Source organism: Ambystoma mexicanum, chromosome 10, assembly GCF_040938575.1.
Source record: "Ambystoma mexicanum isolate Mex_15411 chromosome 10, UKY_AmexF1_1, whole genome shotgun sequence".
Classification (NCBI taxonomy): Eukaryota; Metazoa; Chordata; class Amphibia; order Caudata; family Ambystomatidae; genus Ambystoma; species Ambystoma mexicanum.
In genome coordinates, this window is record NC_090932.1 from 1,510,181,846 (window position 1) to 1,510,203,167 (window position 21,322).

The 21,322-nt window shown below is 41.6% G+C and overlaps 1 protein-coding gene across 3 annotated transcripts in view; it reads right to left on the reverse strand.

Moving 5' to 3' along the window:
- Positions 1-21,322, reverse strand: part of RILPL1 (Rab interacting lysosomal protein like 1) — a 371,426-nt gene that overhangs the window by 47,948 nt on the left and 302,156 nt on the right. For all 3 annotated transcript variants that reach the window (XM_069619682.1, XM_069619681.1, XM_069619680.1), the window contains one exon: positions 14,955-15,047. In XM_069619682.1, the coding sequence (XP_069475783.1) occupies positions 14,955-15,047 (93 nt within the window). The remainder of the gene's footprint in view (positions 1-14,954; positions 15,048-21,322) is intronic.

A 21,322-nucleotide genomic window follows, 5' to 3' on the forward strand; every position in this document is an offset into this window, starting at 1 on the left:
AACCCAGGCCTGCAGACAGAAGAGGGCCTGGAGGCCAAAACCGGCCTCACAGACTTCGATGTAGCCTTTCTTGGAGGATCCACAATGTCTGGGTACTCCAACGGCAAATTTCAAGAAAAAATGTCCAAAGGTGTCGATAGCGCTGAAGGCTTCGACGTTGAGAGTGTCGACAACCTCGATGTCGAGATCGCCAAAAGGCTTCGGCGTCGACACAGGTGCCGACGGCAATGTGGGCTGAATCAACGGCAAGGTGTTGATGTCCGAATCGGACAGACACGGCACCCAAACGAGTCTACGCCGGCCCCGAGCCCTCAATAGGTTGCTGCGGTCTCGCTGGGGATGAGGACCGAGACCTAGAGAAACGTCTCTTGCAACCTTTCAAAACCTTGTCCGTAGGGACCTCGACGGCTCCCGATGTGTGTCGCGGCATGAAACCGAGCCCGAAGGTGTGCGAGCCACAGACAGATCCAGGCCGGCTTCGTCAGTAGGTGCGACTGGACCCATGTCTTGCGATTGAAAATTCGCCATCATAGATTTCTTGAAAGCTTCCCATTCCTCCGGAGTTGAGGACTTCGTAGGGCATGTAACCTTCCTCAAGGCACCATCCTCCGAGGATGGGGAAGGCGACCGGTGACGGCACTTCCGCGAGTGCCGGGAACCACTCCGGGACCGAGATCCCCCAGATTCCTTCTGACGAGGTGAGTCACCCCTCGAGTCATCGGTGGAAACCCCATTGGACTTGGAAGTCTGGAACTTAAAAGACTTCGAGCCCCTACCTACCTGGAGCTTCCCCTTCCACAAGGCCTTCGCAGTCAAAGACTTGCATTTCGAGCAGTCTGTGTCATGCGACTCGCTGAGGCACCACAAACAAATGCGGTGGGGGTCAGTGAGTGACCTCTTGGACTTGCAGTCCGGGCAGGTCTTGAAACCGGACCGCGCAGTCGGAGGGGTCGAAGAGAGACATCGTCAATGAAGAAAACACACGAGGCGCGGACAAAACGGAACTGAAGCTACAGGCGCTTTGCGTCCTATTTGTAACATTCTGTAACGTCGTCCTCGACGGAGGCCCTTGAAGGACATGGACCAGACGCTTTTGACGCAGGACGCCCTCTGCCGAAAAAGTTTCCGAAGTGCACAGCTGTGGACATTACATGTCAAAGATGTGGAATGCGTTGGAGGACAATACATTCGAAGGTTTGTTTTGGCATTAATTTTTTAAATTACATTAAGAAAAGGTGTACTGGTGCTTTAAGTTTGGAGATGCTGTCGAATAACGTGCGTTTTAAAACTGAAACAAGTGTAGTTCTAGATACTTGAGTCGACGGTTCATAGATAACTATAGGGGAGCAAAACATATCCAATTAGAAGAAACATTCTACTGTGATTTGCTGCACTAAACTTGTATTTTGTGCCACATCCCGTTCTAACCCTGTTAATGAAACTATGCATTTCTTTCACAAGTCACCATCCTGATCAGCAGCAAAGAAACAGGCCAACAAAAAAAGCCACAAAAAAATAAAACAAATAATTGAAAAACACAAACAAAACTGATCGCCCATCACCAAATAGTTGCCTCTGTGCCGAGAATACGTCAAGAAGCGACACGCCACCTCCCCTCGGGAGACAAGGGTATAGAACATGCATCTTCTCCGACCCAACATCACTGTAAATTAGGACATTTATGTTACCATATGGTTTAAGTAAGAACATTTATATAGGAAGCCCCATTAACCATTAAGGAAAAGAATAAGAGAACACATGAGTATCATTGGAAGGCAAGATCCAAAAATAACTTTGGCACAGCATGGGCAAAGGGAGCATCAGAATGATCATAAAGCAGATAAAGTTACTGGGATAAAAGGTGAGAAACCAACATAACAGGTGGTGACAGAACTAAAATCCAGACAACTGGAAGCAAGAGTAGTCTGTCAACTCAGAAGAGTATATATGGGACTCAATATGAAACATCAGTTGAATGTCTTTCTGTAGTAAATCCAATGGAGTACTAGTTTGGCTTTAAAGGAAACCCATATTTCAAGTTCAATGAAAGATTACCGTGGTGGGATAACATTACATGCATCAAATGAATAGACAATAACCAATCAAAAGTGCACAATGGAAGAATGTTTGGTAATGGCCAATTTTATGTCATATTGAAGCTGGTTTTGTGATATCAGGACATTTCTACTTTTTGACGAATGAATCGATAGAGGTGAATTACCATGTCAACGACAAAGTTATGATGTCACTTATACTTGACATGCACCTCTGACAGATTAAGAAATAAAAACAATTAATAAAATTGTTATTAAATGTTCACAATGAGCGGTGGTCCCAGAATAATCAATGTCACAATGATTGAATATTTTGTAGTAATTGTAACAATGTTTTGCTGCTTATATTATGAAGACATTTATAAAGCAGACTAGTAAACTATCCAGGGTAAACGATATCTGACACTGACCTATAATGTAACCCCTGTGATTATGTCATAACGGGCAATTATCACTATGTAAGCAGTTCTCACGGGGCTGACAGCACAGTACGTCACGAATCACAGGCCGAACAAGACCAGGATGAATGTCATCCCAAAATTAAACTAAGATCCAATTTGTGATGACATAATATATGAATTTGAAAATGTAACCCATGGATAGCACAAATGCTGATGCTAGTATTTATTGATTTTCTTTAAGGGATCAGCAATGACAAATGAACATTCAAGCAAGTAAACTGATTATGAAGGACAAAAACCCAATGGAAATTTTGAGCTTATTATATAGCATTAACAGGATTAGCTAGGATTAACATGATCTCAAATGAATATGAGACAACTGTTCTCTATAGAAGATTTGTATAGTTGGATAATAGCATTGGTGAGAATGAAAACTTAAAAATGGGTTTAGATAACTGCAATATGAAACTGACAGATATTTGATCACATTTAATCCAAATTAGACATTGGTGGTGAAAGGAAATGGGGGCCCAAGAGAAATAATAGAGAATGCGATGATAAAGATAATCCCCTTTTCTATTAATAAGAAGTATATCAGAGATTGCTAATAAGGCAGGGCTAAGAAATATGAACTCAATATTAACAGTTGGCTAGTGATAATTGACTCTTGCCGAGTAAGAAACAGTGTGCCTTGTACTGAGCTGGTGAGCTCGCTATTAGGTTGCAACTTTAAATTGGACTCCCCTCTGAATACAGGGTATGGTATTTGAAATGTGACTATTCTATAACACCTAATTTAAAGTAAATCTTAAAGTGGATACTAATCATTTTATTTGGAACTAAAAAAGCTAAGGTGGGTACCAATAACACCAAATTAGGTTGAATGTTCGAACTAATGGGGATAATATATCAAACCATTTTTTTTCTTCTGCTTGGAATGGACAAACTGGTGCATTGAAAATGTGTATTTAATAGTGATCTACAATATTACCATATTGATGGTGCTGAACTGATATTTGTCTCATTTCCCTCTGCTTTTCTTGCTTCAAGATCAAATTCGGTTTTGATTGATGACGGCTATGTATAAAAATACATGAATGCACTAATTAATGTGAATATTTACCGATGTCTATGTCTGTAAGAAGCACAGAGGGACGAAACATGTATGCAGACCTTTGGCAGTTTTAAAAGCTTTGTAGCTCCGTTTTGGAAATGTATATAAAAAAAAGATACTTTGGAAGATATGCTTTACTGTTAAGAAATACTAATTACTGTAGATAAAAACTGATTGATTGAACATGCGTGTTAGTGTCATCAATTATTACCTTTATTGATTGTGTGGTGGCATAGGGTTATAACGACACCGTCCAATTAACACGCAGCAAGCTCAAAGAAGACATTTAGCAAGATGAAAATCTATAAGAGTGAAGTCTAGGTGCAGGATACCATTACATCTACCGCTACCCATCTACCAAACCTATTGTTTAGGTTTAGTAAGCACTTTGAAAGTTTTTGGGTCAAGAACCTCTGAGCAGCAGGACACAGCTTGTGATGCAGTGTACTCCGAAAGGATAGCTACAGACCAAGCTGTGCAATCCGGACAAGATAACTCGCTAAGCGTTTGCTTCAGAGATGTGTGTTCAAGCTATGGTCACGGTGAAATTCTGGCAGAGCACTCAGCCTTTCATCCTTACAAAAACTATAATTTGCATAAAATTTAGTTGGGAAAGAAAAGCTGCAACAGCTTTTAGAAACCAGTGGAATCTGGCATGAAGGGCAATTTAAATATCTTATTATTGTTATTTGTGTTCTAAAAGTGCCTCTTGACCTCTCAGCATCACAATAAATTGGAATAAAGAGCCCCATGGAGGTTATTTGGTTAGAGACTTCCAGTATTTGAAAAAGTAAAAATGAATCCCAGTTGTCCTTCAAGAGCAACATTTTTCAAAATACTCAAATGCTGCTTGGTATTGAATGGCAACATACTCCAATGCCCCAACTAAACTGGCCAGAATATGCCATAATGCTTCCTGGATGGCACATGGGGGACCGGACAGCCCTAATCATTCATAGACGAGTGAGAAGAGGGACGTATATAAGAGGATTCAGAAAGTCATCAACTGCTAAGACGTCCAAGCCAGGGGAATGCAGCATTTTCTCACGCGGATATTCTTCTTTTAAGGTTTTAGTGGCGTGAGGGGAGGTGTAAATTTAGGCTCAATTACAAGTTTACTGTTTCTACCACTTGCATATGTTGTATATAGTCCTTTTCGCCTCCACTATATACCCCACCTGGTAATGATTGTCCATAAAGGAGAGCACATTGCTTATAAAAAGGGGTACCATTGCACCATAAACAACATTATAGATGGGTATCAACTATGGGGTGCATTTCAACTTGCGGTTCCGAATGACAGACAACGGTAGCTGTAAAAGTAGAGGCAAGTGGGACCAAACTGGGAGAGGACCCCCCCCTCCCACTGTGGGGACAAGGACTCCTGTTCCAATGGAGAACTCCCTGCCCAATCCACCCATTTACCACTGCTGATAACTTCTACAGGGGGAAAATAATCAGTGGACATTTGTTATTGTGATATTGAACCCTTAAGAAAACCTAAAGAAAACTACTCATGTGGTACTGAAATGAAGAAAATCACTGTAGTAATACAGGGTGCAAGTAAAACACAGAAGAACTTTAATGCTAGGCCGGGGAAGTCCCAGCATAGCGTCATAAATCTAGGAGGAGGAGGAAACACACGAGAGAGAAAGAAGCCCAGGAGTGCCAAATCAGCTATTGGAGCCGAGCTGAAGGAATCCGTGAAGGGTAGCTTCCAACGCTGGAAGGAAGCTGTCATGTGCAAGTGCACAAGTTGCACTCCAGGAAACCTAGGTGGCGTGAAGCCAAAGGACTGGAAAAAGATATCAGGAGGGACCAAACAAGAAGTGGTGGTGTGACCGCAGATACGAGGGGGTGCCTCCAGGATGCCAAGACCACTTATCTACAGGCACTGCGGAGCGTGCCGAGAGAAGAGAGAGAGACTAACGAAGACGATATCCTGACAAGAGAAGCGAGCCCTGTCCGAACTGCACGCCGAGTGATGCGACCCCCAAGTCAAGAACGTAACGGGGAGAGTGGGAGACTGGGGAGCTAGCTAAAAATAATGAGTGGAATACTCCCTCGTCCCAGTGAGAAACTAACATGGAAGAAAAGTGAGAATCATCAATGGGCTACACATCCTCGTCCCAGCAAGGCACATGCTTGGAAGAGTGGGAATCATTACTGGGCTAATACTCGTCCCAGTGACATACAAGACTTGGAAAAGAGTGAATTGTAATTGGAACAGTGTTGGTCATGCTAGACCAGATAAGGATTGGACATTGAACTAAGAGAGACTCAAGTTTGTGCAATAAGAGGTCACAAGAGAAAAGAACGAGCCAAAAGGAATGAGATAAGAGGACAAGACACAAGAGAAAAAGAAAAGTGGGAAAGCCCACAGTCTCAACAGTACGATTCGATAAAAGTGATAACCAAGAGCTAGCTAAGAATCTGTTACTAACGGAAAGTGCTGGTAAAGCAGTTCACAGGAGAAGTGAGTAATTCTCATGTGCCTTAGTTCTTATAGTGGTAGGGTCAGGTTAGATTAGTTTTGGACAGTAGACAGACTTTGTTTTGGACTCACCAACGACTGACCAGTGCCCTATTTAGTTTGGTTAGATAGGGGAAACCCCATAACTTGGGGAAAGTTAGCCATTTTTCTTTTCTTTAAAATAATGTGTTCAAAATGGATGTTCCGAGTCTGTCTCTTCCTTCTGACCCACCACAATAGCTACCTATCTATAATTTGGTCTATAAATCCATCTGATTACTATGCTGAATCAAATGCAGACTAAAAACCTAAAGTAAAGGTGCTGTCATTAGAAAGTATGCCTCAGCCAGAACCAGAAGCACCCACAGCCAAAGTACATCCTACCAATGACTCTTGGGTTCGTATGCACAGCCATCCATGGCCAAGACCTTGGTGGTGCACGGGATACTTGTCAAAGTAAATCAAAGGGGGGTCTGGGAGTCTCTCTACCAGCACAAACACAGGCCATTGACCTGTTCTTGGGTGGATGGACCTTGGGAGAGCCTCAACCAAGTCTTTAGCTCACTGTCCCTTTCACAGAGGAAAAATATCCCTGCATATCAGTATTTGTCCTGTCCAGGGGCAGTCCAGCACCGTAAGTTACCAGTGGAATCCAGATGCGGACCCCTTGCTCACTGTTATCAGAGAGGCACAGCTTCACCTCACTGATGATGCCCAACAAGGCTGAAACACGTGTATGGGGTTGCTGTTGGTACTCTTGTTCAGAGGAGAATTGTCTAGCATTTCGGCGCTGGACTGCCCCAGGGCAGGACAAAGACTGATATGCAGGGATATTTCTCCTCTGTGAAAGGGACAGTGAGCTAAAGACTTGGTTGAGACTCTCCCAGGGGCTATCCATCCAAGAGCAGGTCAATGGGCTGTGTTCGTGCCGGTAGAGAGACTCCCAGAACCCCCTTTGTTTTGTACTCGTCAAAGTAACCTTTCCACCAAGAAGAGCCATTTGCACCATGGGGTATGTGGGGTTGTGGAGATGGACTAAGTGTTCAACTATTCATAGGGCTTTGGATAAGAATTCCAGTTAAGTGCATTTCAATCCCGATTTTGGGAAGTTGCGAACAAATGGTGCATACTATTAGCAAGAAATTGATATTTTTTTTTTAAAAAAAATAGGCATTCTTGTAATTCAGACATCATTTGCGGTTAGAATATAAGCATGTATACCCATTGAACATTTTCGCATCATGCCTGATATAGAAGAGACCCTCCTTGTGGAAGGTGCTGCTCATGGCACTGGTCTGAAAAGCATTTCAGTGCAGTTGTCTTAAAGGGCCGATTGAACTGATTATAAAGAGTAAAATAGGCAGGTATGCACTCCCTGGAGCCCTGACATTTCATTTTAAGTGGTGCTGATTCCAGACAGACGGACTACAAGTGAATCCTTTACAAATCTCCAGTGGCCCATTAGTGAACGAGTGGAATGGGCTGGTGATTACAGGGGGCATCATCGGATCAGAGAAATGGCGAAACAATTGCCCGAGACTTCAAGTGTGTATCCAGTAAAACATACAGATACATGAATAGTGGCATAGTGCGTACGAGAGTACCCATAGGGTTACAGAAGGAAGGGCGGGTCTCCTCACCTGTGTTGCTGTCTAGGTCCCAGATTTCAAGTAAGTGGTCATGGTACACAGGGGATCACCACACGCTCTACAAGACTGACTTGTTTTTTTTCCTCCACATCGGGTCCCAAAAGAGACTGGTTTTCACTTTACAACATGGGCGATTTTCATCCTAACATTTCTGACTGGAAAGAATAGATTTGGCTTTGAAACATTTCTCACTTCATTCTGGGCTGTGTGAGAATGGCTGAATGTTGTTGATGGATGACATGCTAGAATGATACATATGGAATCCTGCAAGGGAAGAACCAGAGAGTGTACAGAGTGCGTCAGTTAGGCTTGAGCTGCTTAGGAGTGGATGTGCCGGCGGAGGTTATCTGTGGTGTGTTTTATAGTTATCCATAACTGGCCACTGATGTTTGTCACACATCCTTCATACGTGGAGCCTGTGTCCCGTGCCATCCTGCATAAAGTCTTCAATTTACACTTCTATGGGGTGCACACCATCACACATTTTTACTAATCTTTTTGAATCTCAAGAACACATGGCATACCCATTGTAATCTCTTTCTAAACTATCACAAATTGCGAGACAGGGAGAGTTGGAAAGATGTAGTATGTTACCATTCTGATGGAAGCTGCCTGACCCTGTGGGACATGCCTGATCATATTATGGTGTGTAGAATTAGAACACTAAGAACTCCGGTCCCAACAGAGTTCTAGAAGAGAAGACTGCAATTGAATGATAACTGTCCAGCTCTCGTTGCTACAAGCTGTCTCCCTCCTCTTTCATTACCTGTAACTGAATTTCATTATTATATACTAACTATTAAATTTACTTACCGTTATAACTGCCTCTTGATGTCCCATATATTATCCCCATTACGGCCTACTTCATTTGGCGACGAGGATGGCTCCAATTGAACTATTGTCTCATCAATGTGTACGGAGCCGCTCCGCTCATGCCCGGGCGTAGTAGCGGCCCAGTCTTCCAGTTCCTGAAGGTAACGCTTTCCAGTTCGTCTCAAATATTTCAACCAGTGCCGTGTTTCATTCGCTCCTTGGCAGCATATGTGAAATTCGATTGATGTTGTTGGTCTGTGCTACACATCAATAAGCCGTCTCAGCCGTTTCTTTTGGCTTCTTCTGTTTACACTCTGCATCGGAATTCGCGCATGCGTTGAATGCGCCGAAGAAGGAAGGCACCTTTAAAGACACAGTACGCTGTTTTTCTCAAACGCAAGCCCGCGTTTCATACGCATATTGGAAGTGTCGAAAATACAGCACACCATCGAAAGCAGAAATTCCTGTTTTGTTGCCATCGCTACTTCATGGAATTCTTTATGTTAACCACTATACAAGTTGAAATCTCACCGTCTGATTTATAATAAGGATCACCTTCTTTACTGAAAAAGACAATTAACAAAAGTGCTCAATCGAAATTAAATTCTCATATACTTGTAAGGATTCTGCAGGAAAGTGCTGTGAACTACACACTCCCTGGACATCACTGTGCTCTACATTGTTTACGGGGCCTTAATTGAATCATACATACGCTACCTGGTTCTAATTAACACAAACTGTCATGGCATTTAGCAGTGTGCCTCCACCTGCTTTCTTTATGCCTAGCACTGATGAACCTGCTTTGCCTTGGAATAGGTGGATAAAATCCTTTGAACACTATGCAGGAGTGATTTGTGGTCCCAATTGTAGTGCAGAGAAGAGGAAGTCATTACTCTTGCACTGGTTAGGTCCTGTTGGACAAGAAAAATATGAAACACTTCCAGAAGTGCCGGAAGAAGAGTGTGTGGATCTAAATGAATACCAGCGAGCTGTAAAAAAAATTGACAAACACTTTGAAAAGAAAGTGAGCATAATTTTGGAACGTTACAAGTTTGGCAAACGCACACAAGAGGAGGGAGAAAGTGTGGAAAAGTTCGTCACTGCATTAAGAAAATTAGCAAAGTCGTGCATTTTCAATGAACAACTGGATGGGAGACTCAGAGACCAATTTATGTTAGAATGTCGCAGTAGCAAAGTGAGGGAAAGATTATGGTCGGAAAGTGATCCTTCCCTTGACATTGTTCTCCGAGTGGCAAAAGAAGTAGAACACACGGAAGAGTGTGTTAAAGAATTGGAGAATAAGATGAAACAAGTAAAAATAGGAAGCAGCAATAGTAGAATGCATGATACACCGGATGAGGAGTCGATTTCCATGATCAATGATAATACAATTAAGAAGAGATCTGTCACTAAACAATACAATTTGATGAGAATGGACAAAAGATCAAGCAAAAATGGTCAAAAAAGTTCATCATACGAAGTCTCTAAGAAAAACAGTCCAGAGAATCAATTAATGAAATTGGGAAAAAAGCGCCAAGGAAGGTGTTACAGATGTGGCAACGTGAATCATTGGGCTGATGACCCAGATTGTCCAGCATTGAAGATCATATGCAACAAGTGCAAAGGGAAGGGTCACTTCTCTAAATGTTGCAGGTCACGTGATAATGCCATGAACTGGATAGGAGACAATTCCGATAGTGATCGCAGTGAGAAGGAAATTCAAGAGGATTGCGTATGTACCATAAATGACGATGATGATGAAGAGGTGTTGGAAAGTCCCAGGGCTATGGTCTCCATCGATGGCAACGAAGTATGTATGATGATTGATACTGGTGCAAAATATACGCTCCTACCGAGACAATTTTGGAACAAGAATAAACATGAGTATTTACATGAGACGGATATTAATCCAAGAGCCTATGGAGGTGTGAAGATCAATGTCATCGGTTGGAATTGGGGAAAGCTGAAATTTAAGAACAGATCTGCAAAGGGCAAGATATACATCACTGGTGAAGGTAAAATTGCTCTACTCAGCTGTACTCACCAGAGCAAATTACGAGTGAAAATAGATTACACCAGCGAGGAATCAGTTTTGTCTATAAGTAGTGTCAATTCTAAAGTGATTAATGGCAGTGATGTTATACGTAAAGCTGGTTTGCTAGAGGTTTTCAGAGACAAGATCGGATGTCTTCAAGGTTATACCCATCGGATATTACTCAAACCAGACAAAAACCCTGTAGCCCAAAGATTAAGAAACATTCCTTTAGCTGTACGAGAAGAAGTCAGCAAGGAAATAAGGAAAATGGAAGAAGATGGAATCATAGAAAGCATTGATGCCAGTGAATGGGTCTCTCCACTTGTTGTTATAAGGAAAAAAAAATCGGGAAAACTTAGAATTTGTGTTGACTTACGTGAGTTGAACAAATGTGTCATCCCTGATCGTCATCCTTTACCGAATATACAAGAAATTGTTTCTACTATTGGACCCTCTAAAATATTTTCAACGTTAGACCTATCATCTGCCTACCATCAAATTAAACTTCACAGAAGTTCAAAGAAACTTACTGCTTTCATAACTCCTGATGGTTTGTATCAATTTAAAAGAATGCCTTTTGGATTAGTGTCGGCAGCATCAGTCTTCCAGAAGGTTATGTATAGTATGTTCAAGAATACTGAAGGAGTGATTTGTTTTCAAGACGATATATTAATTCATGCTGTCACTCAAGAACTACATGACAAGAGGTTATTACATGTATGTCAAAAATTATGTAATGCAGGTATGACCTTAAGCAAGGACAAATGTAAGATAAATTGCACGGAAATCGAATATTTGGGACATAAAATTACAGCAGAAGGAATTTTTCCAAAACCACAATTGGTCAATACCATTGTGGGAATGCCGAGTCCGAGTAACAAAGATGAGATTCGTACATTTATTGGTATGGCTGAATACTACTCAAAATTTGTCAAAGATTTTGCCATCCACACTGTTCCATTACGAGAGGCGCTCAAGAGAAAATTGTTTGAATGGAACGTGGAATGTGGAAATTAATTCAATTTTATAAAAAGTGCGATAAATTCTGCTCCTGCATTAAAGAATTTTTGTACTAATGACAAGATTATCATCACTACAGACGCCAGTAACATAGGCTTAGGAGCTGTGTTGTCTCAAGAGAAGGATGGTCGCGAAGCAATAATTGCCTTTGCATCACGATTGCTTAAGGGAGCAGAGATTTCATATGCCACGATAGAGAAGGAAGCTTTAGCTATTAAATGGGTAGCTGACAAGTTTAGAAGCTTTATATGGGGAAACCAAGTTGAGTTTCGTACCGATCATAAGCCCTTAACTCAAGTGTTCATGTCAAAGGGTCTTAATAAAGTATCCAACAGGATGAGAAGATGGGTCATGATGTTGCAGGAGTTCAACTACACTGTGATATATGTTCCAGGAATTAAGAATGTATCTGCTGATTGCTTATCTCGATTAACTGACATTTCCGAGATTGTCGAAGATGAAGACATGGAAGTTGTCTTTTGTGTGGAAACTTCTTCTATTTCCAAGGATGATTGGGATCACGCTGAATCAAATGATAATAACATCAAGAAATTGAAAGAATTAATTCAAAGCCATGATTTTATGAAGAAATCAAAATTTGAAGAGGCCGACTTGAGCGTTTATTGGTCTGTTGCAGATGAACTGCATGTTCACGGTAATTTTGTAATGAGAGGAGATAAAGTCATTCCTCCTAAGGATCTACGGTTGAAGATTATAGAACTGGGTCATGAAGGTCATCAAGGAGTAATAAAGACCAAACAAAGAGTTAGGAATGACTATTGGTGGCCTGGTTGCGACATGCAGATCGAGCGATATATTAGAGAATGTATCCTTTGTTGTGATGATGAAAAAAAATGTGTGGGTTCAAGACAACCAATGGTTATTACCGATATTCCCAACAGTGTTTGGAGGGATATAAGCATGGATATTTTAGGTCCCATATGTTGCAAAAGTGTACAAAAATATTGTTTGGTAGTCATAGATCTCCTCACCAGGTGGGTTGAAATTTTAATTGCCTCTAGTATCACGGGTAAAACTGTAGTTGAATTCTTATCAAATATATGTGAGAGGGAAGGTTATCCTGGAAGTATCCTTTCCGATAACGGTACTCAATTTAAGTCTAAAGAAGTGGCAGACTTCTGTAAAAAATTTGCCATTGAGCACAAGACCAGCTCAATTTACCATCCCCAAACTAATGGATCAGTAGAACGTTTTAATAAAATATTGAAAGAAACCATCAGAATGGCTTGGGCCAATGGGATGGATTGGGAGGATGCTGTCAGGGAGAAAATAATTGCCCATCGTTTTACTCCACACACCAGTACAGGTCTTTCTCCTTTTGAGCATAGTAGGGGAAGAAAAGCTAACACCAAATTAGCTCCCATTTGGCTTATCAAGGGGAGTAAGGAAATAGAAAAGAATCTGGTCAATGCAAAGGACAAAATTAGAGAAACGCAAAAGAGAAACAAGATAAACTATGATAAGAAAGTACGTAACAACAAGTATGATATGTCTACAGCTGTTGGTAAGTTGGTTAAGGTTTTACTTCCTCCTGCTCTAAGAACTGGACCATGCAAATGGTCCAACCCTATTAGGGTTATAGAGGCATTTCGTCATGCTGTCAGGACAGAGGACAAAAGGATATGGAATGTAGAAAGAATTTGGATGTGTGAAAGTAATGATTTTAACAAGAAAGAAAAGAGAGATGTAGGTCAGAATACAGTCAGAAATATTAAAGTTTCTAGAAATTTAAGCAGTGGTGTGAAGAAGAGTGGTAGTACTGTTGATAAGAAATGTGATAGTAATTCTGAGCAATTTCAATTTTCCTTGCCAACCACCTCCAGACATGGAAGATGCATGTCCAGATCTGGCAGATTTTATCGTTTGCCGAAAAGGATGGAGGACTATGTGGAGTTTGCGTGAGCCAGCTGGAACCTTGTTCCATCAGTGAACCAGCTGGAACTTTGTTCATCAGTTTTTGTATATAGTTTGTGAACGATATAAAGGGAAGGAGATGTGTAGTATGTTACCATTCTGATGGAAGCTGCCTGACCCTGTGGGACATGCCTGATCATATTATGGTGTGTAGATTCAGAACACTAAGAACTCAGGTCCCAACAGAGTTCTAGAAGAGAAGACTGCAATTGAATGATAACTGTCCAGCTCTCGTTGCTACAAGCTGTCTCCCTCCTCTTTCATTACCTGTAACTGAATTTCATTATTATATACTAACTATTAAATTTACTTACTGTTATAACTGCCTCTTGATGTCCCATATATTATCCCCATTACGGCCTACTTCAAAAGACAAGAAAGCAGGAACTGGGATTGGGGTAGAGGGAGACTCAGCTGGAGTGTAAATGAGCTCCAACTGGAGCCACTGGCAAATACTGTAACTGGTTCTATCCAACAAGCGTGTCCAGTGTTTGTACCATAGCAGGGCATGGTACAAACACTGGACACGCTTGTTGGGTAGAACCAGTTACAGTATTTGTGCATCGAGTCCGGCAGTTCCCTATCCAAGCTTTCACATTTGTTGGCAGCAGCCCAGGCGTATACTCGAGATTAACAACCCACAACTAGAAAGAAAGACAAGACATATGTACCCTCCACCCAGTTGAGATCTGCAGCTCACTGAGGCTTGCGACTGCTGATTTCAGGAAAAGGATGTGGGGTGGCAGAGCTCAGCACTCTGTAGGTGCTTCTCTTTGCAACGATAGGCCTGTTACCATCAAGCAGTGGAGAACCCCCTCCAGAGCAAGAAAATAAAACTGAAAACCTTTAATTTCAGGATTAATTGGCCTTGATATCTTATCCCTTACTGACCTACCAAACTTTGGTTTTAAAGTGACTATCCCACCAGCGGCTCACCCGTTTAGTTTTTGTTGCCCTTTCCTAGCTCTATTTGCGGCTTCTGCACTACAGCCATGCCCTACTAGGCCTCAACACTTATCCTATCAGCTCTTTTCCTCTGCCACATCCCTACACTTAACTCACCTGACTATCTCCAAAGCCTGCACTTCACCCTTCCTTTTAATTTAGAGGCTTTACAAAGTGACTGTGCTCGTGACTTGTAGCTTATAAAACTCCACTAAATAAATGTTCCTACCAGCTCATATACCAGGAGTTTACAGTCTGCTTTATACAAGTGTGAAGTTAAACGAGTTCACAAGGTTTCTTACAGTCTGTTGGATTATTCCTATGCAAAGCAATGACAAATTGAGGACATAACAAACCAAAGTTATCGCCGTTAGCACATTTTACCTCCTCTAATCACAGACTAAAACTAAATAAACAGCCGATTTGCTCAATACTACCACTCTGCACCAAACTCGATCCCTTACACAAAACAAAATGGATACTAGTCTACAACCAAAAAGGAAGGTCGTACTTACAGCCTTTTAATTCCGGATTCCTGAGGCGTCTGTGTTTTTGAGTGAATTATTGGCGTTGGATGTGTCAATTTATTTTCTTCCTCTGCTTCCTCACTTTACAGAAAAAAGAATGAAACATTTAAAAAATAAACATATCTAATTATACCTTCTTGCTATTATTGAACACATTTGAAAATGCAAAGCTTAGTTAACAAAATCACAGTTTTTGTTTTGCTGCTCGGGGCTTTCCGACTTCCCTTTCCTCCACCACAAACGAGTAGTGACCTCAACAAGCATGAGCAACAAACCTCTTGTTCCTCTTTGCAGCATGGTCCCTTGAGATTACTTGGCCAGGTTTCGCTTCAGTGGTCAGCTGGCAGGAATCAACTGTTTGGTTCCTTTCTCAAATTACCACCACTCAGATCCATAGGTTTGTGGATTTTATGTTAACTCCAAAATATCAAAAACTTTGAGGCCTAGGATAGGAGTGCAGCTCAGACCAAATGCACCTACAAACCTTTGCATTGCTGAAATAAACACCAACAGTAGCAGGTCTTTGTACCAACTGTGATGGTGGCTTTTGGTGAAACAGGATCAAGTGCATGTACCAAATAGCAGCAAGAAAATATGGGGGTTATTGTTACTAGAACGGGGAAGACAATATTAGAGGCTCTGGGCATAGAAGAAAAACTGCCCGATGGGTAGGGCACACTATACCCTAGGGTGCAGCATGAATTACACATTTAAAAAGCCCTTTGAAGGAAAAATTGACATAATTGACAATATAAGACGTTTGTAATGATGTGTAAGACTCTGGCTCCAGAGTTCTGAAATGCACACCATTTATTAATTGTATTTATTGTGCATTTGTTAGGTGCTTATACAGTAAGTCAATTCTGTTTCAAAGTGCCCACAGGGAAGCAGGGATGGAACATGGGATTAAAGAAACAACGAATACAGTGGAAGATAAAGACGAGTCTACTAGGCCTTGTGAGTGTTCAGAACATGCAAGTGCAGCAAGAAGAGGGGAGGTGGGGGGTGCGGAATGTCGGTTCTCGTGGGTGAGCAGCAGATGAACTGCATCGTAAGGTAAGTACTAGGCCGCATTGGGTAGAAAGTGCAAACCTACAGGGTTAAGGTCGGTGGATGCTGAGGCAAGTGCTGAGAGGTGGCCAGAGGCTGGGGCGATTGGGTATAGGAGGCCATGTCCCTGATGGAAACAGAAGGACCCTGGCCATCAATCACAGCGACTGAGATTAGCAGAGGATAGAAGAAGGGGAGGAGGTAAATACCCTCAAGTTCAACACCAAGCATTTAGATGTCATTCAGTTAGAACTAGTTACTCTCTGTAGTCCCTAATATACTCCTAGTCGATAGTCCCATTACCTCCATACATGTGAGTGCATTCAGTTCTGACAGGATGCAATGTTCCACAAGTATGTAGGTGAGCAGACAGTAAGTAGGAGTACTCTATACAAAAAAAAAAATACAAAAAAAAAAAACACACACAATGCTAATGTTGTCCCTATTTCAGCGACAGTGAAACCAACTGTAAGGGCAAGATTACATGTATGGGATATTATGGATCTACTCTATGGGTCCCTTAAACATTTTGCTGGCTTCTGGACTTAATATTTTTGGACAGAAGGAGTTCCTGCCACTACAACCCTTTTGTGATGCGCTGCGCTAGACGCCTGTGGGGCTACCAAGGAAGGGGCACTTTATAAGCACTACATTTTTGTCACAGTGTGATTCCCTCACCCTACAAGTGTGCTGAGGAGGGCAACGGTAGCTATGCTTTATTTTGGCTTCACAAGGGGTGCAGTCATTTTTACTGCATTAGTGGTCCAATATGGTAGCCATCAGACTACTAATACGTTTTCAAGCCCTACTCCCAACCATTTTATTTTGGCCCACCCCTTTTTCTGTGTTGGCACAAGGAGGACTTAAATGGAGCTTGTGCTCATCTAGCCGGAGTCCGTCCCTGCAGCCTCTTAAGTGGTACAGACTGGGTTGACCTGCTATTCCATTCCCAGATATATCCAACACATTCAATGTGTGTCTTCCTCAGTATTTGGCGGTTTTTAGGATCATATTCAGCTGTGTGGGCCCTTATCACGTCAAGCTACCACCCAATTTCTAACACATGAACTAAATATTTATTTAAATTGATATCGCGCGCAAACAGCCCTTGGGCATCGAGGCGCTATTACATGTGATGAGCTTAGACAAACAGGTTGTCGGACCAAGGGTAGGAGGGTGCTTGCATGGTTTAAGTCAAAGACCTACACCATAGGTCATAAACGTAAATTACACCAGTGAGACTATTCCACATGCTCCGTAACTCCCATGTACACAATTCCTAAACCCAAAACTCTAAATTAGTCACCAAACCAACGATATTCCGAATCCCAAACAAATATACAACAAACTAGCGCTTTGGTGTAAAGCGCTCTATAAATAAATCAATATATATGTCCAAATCGTTGTTTAAAGGTGATTTAAACACTCAATGCCAACACGTGTTTCGACCTTCACAAGGTCTTCATCAGGGCTTGGTATTAGATCTTCTGCTGACTCACTAAATGGAAGAGTCAAAACAGTCAGTTTTTCTCCTGGTATCTAGCCGTGTCCCAAAAGCACCCAGTTAAAGAATAAAATAAGCATCTGTTTCTCCAGAGTTTGTAATTCAAGAATGCACATCTGCAACTGAATATTATTGTGTGATGTGAAGAGAAAAGCTTTCATTCACGATTCAGCAGCAATCCACTGGGTACTATAGTCCAGCCTTAAATATACTCAGCAGTGCAGTTGTTAACCCACATCTCCTGCGATAGGGTTTAGCGTTCCAATGACGCAAAGCAAGGACAAATGGGTTTTAGGATCAGCCTGATAGGCTGGCTTCCAAAACCTTTGTCTGTGTGGTGTGCAAGTGGAGGGATTAGTGAATTTGTATGGATTTATTTGAATATCTCAACGTGCAAGCCTAACCAAAAAGCACAGAATACAAAAGTAAACTGAAGAAAATATTTCATTGGGCAAAATTACTTTGGAAACAAGAAGGCTTTAAGACCTTTACGAAAATGTAGCAATGTGGTGCCAAATGCAGAGTAAAGGGCAAAGTATTCCTAAATCTAGGTAAAGCCAAAGTGAAAGCGGTTTTGAGAGTTATGAACTGTGGTGGCCCTAGATTGACACACAGTAACTATTTTACACCAGTACATTTCCAGCTATCTTCAGTTTTTGAGCCAGGTAGGATGGCAGATTTAAGCAGATAGCCTTGTAGTCAATGCAACCCCATTTAAAAAGGATCAGTGCTTCGAATGACAACAATGAAGATCAGCTAGGATTGGCATAATCAGATCATAATTCCACTTCTCCGTTATATGGCAAGCAGATGAGCGGAGCAAGGACTTGCAGGGTTTAAGAGCACTACTCGATGCTCCTAATAAAAATAGCATTCCCCAATCAACATGGGGAACAACAAGTGCATGTAACAATGCGTGTAAAAGTTTAACTGGGATAAAATATTAGATTTTTCATAGAATTGATAAAGTAAGCAGTTTGTGCTTTCAGCAAGTGTTTTGTCAGCCAGCCAAAAGACAACAGATTTCGTTATGAACATAAACGATAGCATAATTCATGTTTTATTTTCATTTTACTTATAACAAAACATGAAATAACAAAGAAATTCATAGCAAAAACTATATACATAATTACAAACACATAAATACCCCCTGCCCCCCTTACAGATGCCAGGTACACATCATATAATATGAAATTGTCAGATTCAATACAATGTCAGAAATTTGCCCCAAATGTTCATAAACAACCCATTCTTGCCTTGTTTCCTATATAATATAGCATAATTCAGTCTTTTGCAATTTGGTATAGTCATGGGAAACATTTGTTTTACTAGGAGGAGCCAGCAGTATCAATTCTAAACAAGCTCTTGATTTTGGACAAGCCAAGTTAAGAATGTCTTCGGCCAATGATACAGATAAAGATCAGAGTGATCAGCAGACTGATGGATTTTGATCCCGTTCATCTGGACAAACTCACACAAGGGCTCCATATACAGAATAAACCAATGTGGGGAAAGAACAGAACCTTGTGGAACACCACAAGGGACAAGCACATATGATCGAATATATTTCGTCTGAACTGCTGGTTGGCGACGATAGAGGAGTACACCATGAAGGCCTATTCGAACACAAAGAATGTCTAAAAGTGCATCATGATCGACTGTGTTGGAGAGCGACAAGTCAAGCAGCAGCAGATAAGCAGACATCACCAACATCTTTAATAAGCAGGCTATCATCTAATATATGAAGTACAGCTGATTATTATAAAATGTACCGAATCTAGATAACAGGTTAAATGTTGGTTATAGTCAATATGGTTCACTAGTTGGATTGCAGCTGCCGTCTCAAGAATTTGGTTCTATGTGATATTATTGCATGTTAAAAACTGAACACAAAAAGACTGAGTAGCCTTTGAAAGAAATAATCAATTATGCATTCTTCGTAGATGGGAGGTTGGAAAGTGTGCCATAAAGAAGTTACACAGAGTGACTAAAAGAAATGGAAAAAAGAATTTTGCTAGATAGCTCTGTTGAAGAATTTTAATTTTCACAATTAAAAAGGTATTAACTTGAATGGATTTATACTAGGAATAACAGGGGGTACGAGTAAGTAGAGGATTCAGACATTGACCAATAGTCTTAAAAACATCTTGACTTTAGAACAAGCATTGGAAAGGTTTTTAGGTATAGAAGCTAAATTTGGCAGTAATAGTGACTTTTTTCCGATTAATTCGAGTTGTACAAAAGAAATTGAGAAAACATTCAGAATTGTCTTCCCCCACCCCCATTTTCTTTTTAAAACATCTTACATATCTCTTATTAGAAACAAATTCCTGAGAATACCAAGAGGTAAGGTTGGTTAGCTGCCTTTTACATTCAAGTGGGTTTAAGGAAATTACAGATTGGGAAATCGAGGCACAGAAAATATTACTTTAGTTTCAGTAGCCTCATTATTTAGTTGCAAAACAGTACAATTCAAGGCCTAGAAGGAGGTGATATTAAATAAACCATGAGTGCTAATGTAAGGTTGACTGACTTGATAAGAATATTGTTTAATAATACAAGGGAATGTTTATCTAACGGAGACCCTGTCCATATCCTCAGATTGCTGCCTGAATTGCTGGAGGACTGCTGTGAAGACCTTGTTTGGCCATATTTGCTGGACCCTGGTTCCTTTACTTGCTCACGGCTCTTAAGGTGGCTGGAAGAACCATACTGGGTTCTTTGTCACCGTGGCCCCCTCTGCAACATCCTCCTCTGCCAATTGCTTGAGGTGGAGAGCCTATCTGGTACAGGATGCTACCACTCGACCTCAGTTCCATTTTGGGATGACTCAAACTGTTGCTCCCACTGTGGGACCATTCTTTGCAAGTTGGCTGCCCCTCTTGCCCCCTTGAATTGACCAAATGCCATTGGTCATCTTCCTGGTGCCTTCTCTGTTGGTTCTACCTGATGGGGCATCCTTGTGGGTACACATTATTTTCACTGTCTGGACTGTTCCTGGTTGAGGGTTCAGGTCCCAGAGTACTGGATCCTTCACCCACACTTGTAAAAGCCAGGTACTTACCAGGTACTTTAGAGTCAAATTCACAGTGTCTGGAAGCACAAGTACTTGTCTCTAGGTCCCAATATATCCTTTGGACTCACCGTCAGAAGTACTTCAAATCCACGAGTAGTGAGGGTTTGCAGGCCTCCCCTCTGCTGTGTTTTACCACAGACTTCCTCAGCCTCAATCATGCTCTGAATCCAACCTGCTCTGGCCAGCTAGGTCTTGAAACGTGAACTGGTCTCTTTAAGGCGGCTCTTCTCTGGTGTTCCATGTGGTTGGTTGATTCTTTGGCCACACCAGAGGGGTAGATATGGTACTTACAGGACAAAGTCCACATGCGGCTTGCATCTAGACTTTGTCCTATTCCCCATCAGCAACATTTTCACAACCTTAAATTGCTGCAAAAGGGACTAAAAAGGGCACTTATCTGACATGGGCCATTTTTGGTGGGTCCGCCCTGGGGTTTTACGGTAAAGATTTGATTTTTAGCTGGTACCTGAGATTTATTATGTACTCTAGCAATGTATTGTTGTATCAGTATAGAACTTTGGTTATTTTTCTTCCATTTCTCTGAGTTTATTCAGATCACAGGCATAGAATTATAGTATTCACATTCTATGGCGCGCTACACACACACACTCACACACACACACACACACACACACCCCCCCCCTTTAGACTAGGGAGGTTAGACCACCAAGTTTAGCATCCCTTTGGGGACAGGGCAAGCAAGATCCCGCTTTGGTAGGGGGGGGA